Raw genomic sequence first — 7,192 nt, 5'->3', positions numbered from 1 at the left:
CTTAGATGATTTCTTGTGGAATCAGCAGCTTAAACACTCCAATACTTTGAACAAATCTCATATACATAATTTATTTTTTCCCTATTTTTTAATGAAAGTTTAATATTTACACTGAAGAAAATTCCAAAAAAAGTGGCAAAACTGGGATTTATTATAGTATCCATTGCTTAACAAAAGGCTATTTGGAATTCTGTACAACTGATTTTTTCTTGTCGTGAAAGCTAAGACTTTAGGATTAATTTGGCTAATTAATCAAGTTTGGGCTTAATATTTGTTAATTAGAGTCGGCTCAAAGAGGTTTAATATAATAATTAATGAGGCTATTAAGGAAGCATTTGCTTAATTAATTTGCATGACGATTAATTATGTTAATAATGATTAATTATTACATAATCAAGTAATCAATTTTATTTAATATAGTTAATAACAATCTTTATTATTATTATTTTTTTCTAATACAGTTGCCTTTATTGACTTTGTAAACAACTGCTTGCAGAAATGAAATGTTTTTCTTATATTCAACAATTGGATGTATTTTTTCTATTGAAGAAGAAGACTTAGAAGTTCTTTGAGAAATTAATGAATAATTGAAATTTATTTCATAAATTTGCTATTTAAATCCTTAAATTATATATATAAACATATGATTAGAATATTATAAGCTTATGTAAATTTTTAATAAATTTTTATTTTTAATTTTTTTTAATATTTAGCATCATAAGCATTGAACATTTAGGCTTTGTTTAGAACATTTTATGACTGATTTCGTGATAAGAAAAATAGTTAACAAGAAAACATATTTGGAAGATAGTTTTTTTTTTGTATTTAAAAAATTGCTTTTGAAAAATCATTTTTGAAACTTTGATTAAGACTTTGTTTGGGACAGCTTTCTTACTGCTTCTTAAAGCAACTTTTTAGTATCAAAAATAAAAATTTTATACTAGAAAGCTGTTTTTAAAAGTAGTAGGAAAGCCGCCCCAAACGAAGCCTAAGACTTTGTTTGGGACAAATTTCTTGTTGCTTCTTAAAGCAACTTTCTAGCATAAAAATTTAATTTTTGTACTAAAAAGCTGCGTTAAGAAGCAACAAAAAAACCGTCGCAAATGAAACCTAGAAATGAGTTCTCAAAAGTAAAAACAGAAAAGCTTAAGTTATCCCAAACAAAATTTTAATATGAGGAGGGAGGATAAGTCAGACCATTCTACACGAAATTATTGAAAAATTGGATTATTGATAAGTTCTTTGAATTTTCAAGGGAAGCCATCATGGTGGAAAAATCTCACATTGACCACACCATTTCATAAATGCCACATGCAGCACTTGATCATATTTTTACAAATATTTCTATGTGAAAAATTGACCAAAAAAAAAAAAAAAAGAATTAGTCATCAAACCAACTCTATAAAATGAGGTATCATGCTTCTATTCTTTTATCAAAGAAATAGAAAAAAAGTTATAAAATTATTTCTATTCAGAACATTTGAAGAGCTAGACATGAAAGGCCAGTACTGTTTCTTCTCCATGCTGGCCATGGGGTTGCTTCTTGGCTTCCTCATTGCAGGTTCGGGTTTCTATGTCTCCAGCTTTCTTTTTGTTGAATTATGTTATTTGATGACAACTGTAATAGCTCAAATTCTTAACCGTCAAGATATTATCTGTTTGGCCTAAAGGACCTCGTGATTTTATCCCGTTGATGTCACCAATCCCAGGATTTTTCTAGGATGAGCACGCTTAACTACGAAGTTTCTTAATGAAATTACAATCATTATACTAAAAGGAACATCGATATTTAAGTGTTTAGCTTATTTTATTTAAGGGAGGTCACCTATCCCAAGATTTTTCTAGGATGAACATGCTTAACTGTGAAATTTCTTGATGAAATTACAACTATTTTATCAAAAAGTGTCTCAATATTTAAGAGTTTAGCTTTTTTTATTTAATTGTTTTCAGTTGTAAACATCAAATTTATCCTTTTCAAACATTTGATTTAACTATCGAGATATTGTTAGCTTTAGCCTAAGAGGTCTCATAGTTTTATTCTGAGGGTGTAACTTTCCTGGAGGTCGTCCATCCCAGGATTTCTGACCTCCAGGATGAATACGCTTAGCTGCGGAGTTTCTTAATGAAATTCTAACCATTACATCAAAAAACACCTCAATTTTTAAGCTTTCATTTTTTTTTAATTTAAAAGGGTCACATATCTCAAGATTTTTCAGAGATGAACAAGCTTAACTATAAAGTTTCTTAATCAAACATGCTTCTGGAGCTGTATGAAGGGCCAATTCATCAGAATCCAAAACTCTTACAATTGTTTTTGATTTCACAGGCGTGGAATCCATTGGAGTCTGCTACGGCAGGGATGGGAATAATCTCCCCTCGGCGAGCGAAGTCATTGATCTCTACAAATCCAATAATATTGGAGGCATTCGACTTTATGACGCCAACAACGACGCCCTCCAAGCGCTCAGAGGCTCTAACATTCCGGTCATCATCGACGTCCCCAACTCCGACGTCTCATCTCTCGCCTCCGACTCCTCGGCAGCCACCACCTGGGTTCAAACCAACATTCAAGCTTTCTCTCAAGACGTCGCTTTCCGCTACATTGCAGTCGGCAACGAGCTCATCCCAGGCTCTCAGGCCCAAAACATCCTCCCTGCAATGCAGAACGTGCAAAACGCCTTACAGGCCGCCGGACTTCAGAACCAGATCAAGGTCTCGACTTCGGTCTCCTTCGGCGTCGTTGGCACCTCCTACCCTCCCTCCTCCGGCGCCTTCTCCTCCGATGCGTCGAGCACTCTGCAACCAATTGTCAGTTTTCTCTCCAGCCATGGCGCCCCTCTCCTCGCCAACGTCTACCCTTACTTCAGCTACGTCGGCGACACCGCCGACATCTCCATTGAATATGCGCTCTTTACTTCTCCTGGAACTGTTGTCACAGATCCGAACAGTCAGTTGAGCTATCAAAATCTCTTTGATGCGCTCATGGATGCACTGTACTCTGCTCTTGAGAGGGCAGGGGGGTCTGGAGTAGCGGTGGTGGTGTCAGAGAGTGGGTGGCCGTCGGACGGCGGGACGGCGGCGACTAATCAGAACGCACAAACGTACGTTTCTAACTTGATCAGCCATGTTGGACACGGGACGCCGAAGAGGCCAGGGAGCATTGAAACCTACATATTCGCCATGTTTGATGAGAATCAGAAGCAGCCGCAGGGGACAGAGAATCACTTCGGGCTTTTTACTCCTGATAAGCAGCCGAAGTACTCCATCTCGTTTTAGGAATATGAAATGCTTGTAAGATTGCCGTTGAATGAATTTATGTGAAAGGTATAGGATAACAGGAAGATTATGTGTAGTTCAAAATAAAGCCATGAGGCGCAGCATGTTATCAAGTGGCATTTGTAATGGATAATAAAGATTTCTACTTTATTTTATTTGATAGGATTTTTTAAGTGATTTTTGGATCTTGCGAATCGTCTTATTGAGGTTATCAATTGCAGAACTTTGATTGTTCATCTTAGCAATTCATGTACTTTGATTATATCAATGGTAGAAATCTGATGTCGGTTGGCTGCCAGGTGGAAGTCCGACGTTGGACGTGGAGTTTGGTGGCAATAGAAATCTCTTCCTTCTCTTTTTGCTTGGATCCCCCCTCATGAGAAATGAGGGGTGTATTTATAGTTTTTTTGATAATGATATGACTAGTAAATAGGAAGAAGATCCCTTGATTATGGACTGTTTATTGGGCATTTGAATGTCTTAATGATATCAGAATTCGACAATCTTGGGCTCATGGATTTGTCTCGTCGAGCCGCTCGATTTGATAGTAAGCCTATCAGGTTTGAAAATAATTTGGTAATTCAAATTATGGGTTGAATCTTCCAAATGTGCTTCGGGTCTTTGATTTGGACCCAATTGAGCTTGGATTGGGTCGAATTTGATGTTGTTGGGTTTGTATTTTCGAGACGTTCAGTTCGGGTATAAGTTTGTTGAATCGGAGTTCAGATAGTCCCAAAATTTAAATTTTGAAATTTCCAACTTGATTTTGCCACTAGATTTGTTTCCTGTCAAGATAATTTTTTTGATGATATATCAATTTTTATTAATTAATTATATATTAATCTATTTTAGTACTCATATTGGATTGTGTAGGCATTTCTAAATACATGCCTTTTTCTACCTTTTTTTTTTTTTGAAATTTTGGGGCCGAAGACCATCTATTGAATATGAAAAAAATTACAAGTAAATAAAATCCTGGCCCTTAACAAAAGCAGGGGAGGATAAGAAGCAAAAACAAAGTTACAAAATAAAAGGAAATAACAACTATACCACCCATAACACCCAAAAGGTAACAAAACTGTGGTATACAAAATTGATCAGGATTCAGTTAGAGCTGCAGTGATATTCGAAAGGGACAATATCATCAGATAGATCATAAAAAAAAAACCCCTGGTTGCCTGAGAAGACCCTCCAAGGGGCAGTGCTACAGCGGTCATCATCGTCCTGCAAAATTTGTCTGAAATAATAAAAAAAAACCAGTCTCCCTGGTTGCCAGGAGGCCATCCAGGACGACACCAGTGATAGAGGAAGCTCACAACCAGACTAGCCAATGCTTCCATAATGATTCCAGAACCAGATAACATGAAGCAGTCCGCGAAAATTTCATAAGCAAAACTTTAGAAGACCAAAACCTCCAGAAACAGATACAGTCAACATAGGAGATGAATAAGATTTCTGCCATTTTTCCACTTCTCCAGCTTAGCAGCTATAGAATTTTTAATTTTCCTACTCACAGTAGTTTGACACTCAATGATGTTGCCAAAACACCTATCATTTCTAGCCCTCCAAATGTTGTCAATAGAAGAGTTGATCACAAGGCAATAAAAATTCAACATCTCATTAGAATCAGAAATATCATCAATAAAGTCATAAATCTGGAGAAGGTTGGGCCGAAACAACAGGGTTTGAGACTGAGGTATAAGGAGGTTCAGGATACCAAAAGAGAAATCACACTCAAAGAAGAGATGTGAATGAGATTCTCTATAATCCTGACAGAAAAAACAGCAACTGTTAACCATAATACCACGTTTAAGTAAATTATCCTCTGTTTTAAGCCCATTTTTAATAGCCAACCAGCCAAAAGAAGAGAACCTGATAGAAGAATGTTTGTACCAAATAAAACGATGCCAGCCCATCACAGTATGATGTTTAAAAAATTCTTTGCTAAAAAGTTTATTCGAAACTTTCACAGAGTTGTTCCATATAGGTCCACAATCAACATTCCAGATAGGCACGGAGGCGGTCATATTTTTAATGTTAGAAGGCCAACACTCAGGGACCTCCCAATTGCCATTTCTTATGATATAAGTAGTAATTTCCTTTTTAACTGATTCCAGCCAGCTACATTTTGCATTTAAATTAGCAAGTTCAGAAATAGATTTGCCAAAGCACCAAGGATCCCAGATTAGGGAAAAGTTGCAGTTTGTGTGAATCCTAAGCTACAAACAATGATTTAGTTGGTGTGCAATATTGCTGAGGTGTTTCCAGAATTGGGAGCTATGCTTTGGGATTGGGGACCAGAGGGAGTTGTACAAATTACGCCAGCAGTCAAATAGCAAACCATTATTGTTTAGAAATCTCCAAATCATAGAGCAGCTAAAGCTAAAAGATAAGGAACCAAGAGAGGGTAACCCAAGACCACCATTAGCTTTGGGAATACAAGTGTCTTTCCAAGCAATTAACAAAAGCTTTCTCACATTAATGTCACGCCCAAAAAGAAATATGGAACATAATTTGTTAATGATTTTTAAACAGTATTTGGGAAGAATTGATCCCCTAATCCAGTAAGCAATAGAGTTGAAAATGGTATATCTCAGAAATTGAATCCTACCACCAAAGGATAGCAGTTAAGCCTTCCAACCCTCCAAAGCTTTAGTAATTTTTGTGATAAGAGGCTGGTAATCAAGATGGGTAAGTTTCTTCAAAAAGATTGGGAGGCCCAGGTATCTTAAAGGTCTCAAGGTTTGTTGAATGTTAAGCATATTGCAGATAGTCTCAGATAGGTGACAATTCTTAGAAAAAAGGATGGAGCTTTTAGAAGGATTGATGTTCAGCCCAGAAGAAGCCGCAAACCTTCCAAGAATAACCTTGAGACAAGCTGCCTCATCAATATTTGCCTTCGATCAGAACACAGGCAAATCATCAGCATATAAAAGGTGGGTAATAGCAGTGTTACCCAAAGAAATGCCAGAAAAAAGCTTGTTGGTTTTTGCTTCTTCAAAACATTCAGAAAGACCGTCCATGACAATAGTAAAGAGATAGGGGGAAAGAGGACATCCCTGTCTCAGGCCGTTAGAAGACCTGAAAAAACCTTCAAGAGAGCCGTTAATGGCAACAGAGAAATGGATATCAAAGATACAGGATTTAATCCAAGAAATGAAAACAGTAGGGAAGCCTTTGGCTTGCATACGATGGAGCAGAAAATCCCTAGAAACCATATCAAAAGCCTTGTTAATGTCAAATTTTGCACAGAAGAATTTTTCCTTAGGATTGGTGTTGAAGTTACCAAGGATTTCTTTTGCAAGAGTAATATTATCAGTAATGATCCTGTGCTTGATGAACCCAGCTTGTGAAGGATGAACAATGTAGGGCATGACTGTTTTTATCCTATTAGCTAGCAATTTGGCAATAATCTTGTAAAAAGAGTTACACAGTGAGATTGGCCTATAATCATTAACAGAAGTGGCGTGAGGATGCTTGGGAATGAGCGCAATAGCAGTGTTCTTAGCTTGTTTTGGCAAAAAGGAGGTGGAGAAAAAGGAAAGCACGACATTGGAAATTTGGTTACCTAAGGTGTTCCAAGTAGCCTTGTAGAAATCAAAGGTGTAACCATCCGGCCCAGGAGCAGCGTGCGAGGGAGAAGAAAAAATCACATTTTTTATCTCCTCAGAAGTAAAGGGGGCAATCAGACCTGCAAGGAAATCAGTAGGAATAACATTCCCAGTAGGAAGGGAAGCAGGGCCAGTGGGTGTAGGACCATTAAAAAGATGTTTGAAGTGATTTATGAAAGCATAGGAGATCTCATCATTAGAGGAGTACATAATACCATCCACTGTAATGCCTCTAATTTGATTGGTGTTATGCCGAATATTGATGTTGGAATACAGAAACTTCAAATCATCTTCACCAGCTTTAA

At 36.9% G+C, this 7,192-nt stretch overlaps 1 protein-coding gene across 1 annotated transcript; it reads left to right on the top strand.

Annotated features, from left to right (window-relative positions):
• The first annotated feature begins 1,438 nt into the window (after positions 1-1,438).
• LOC110105726 (glucan endo-1,3-beta-glucosidase) lies at positions 1,439-3,436 on the top strand. The gene is made up of 2 exons (XM_020835331.2): positions 1,439-1,561; positions 2,327-3,436. Exons 1-2 carry the CDS (start codon positions 1,495-1,497, stop codon positions 3,274-3,276), a joined length of 1,017 nt encoding a protein of 338 aa, XP_020690990.1. The 5' UTR covers positions 1,439-1,494; the 3' UTR covers positions 3,277-3,436.
• The last annotated feature ends 3,756 nt before the right edge of the window (positions 3,437-7,192 follow it).

This window comes from Dendrobium catenatum, unplaced genomic scaffold (genome assembly GCF_001605985.2).
Source record: "Dendrobium catenatum unplaced genomic scaffold, ASM160598v2 fragScaff_scaffold_133, whole genome shotgun sequence".
NCBI lineage: Eukaryota > Viridiplantae > Streptophyta > Magnoliopsida > Asparagales > Orchidaceae > Dendrobium > Dendrobium catenatum.
This window is presented reverse-complemented; position numbering and strand designations above follow the sequence as displayed.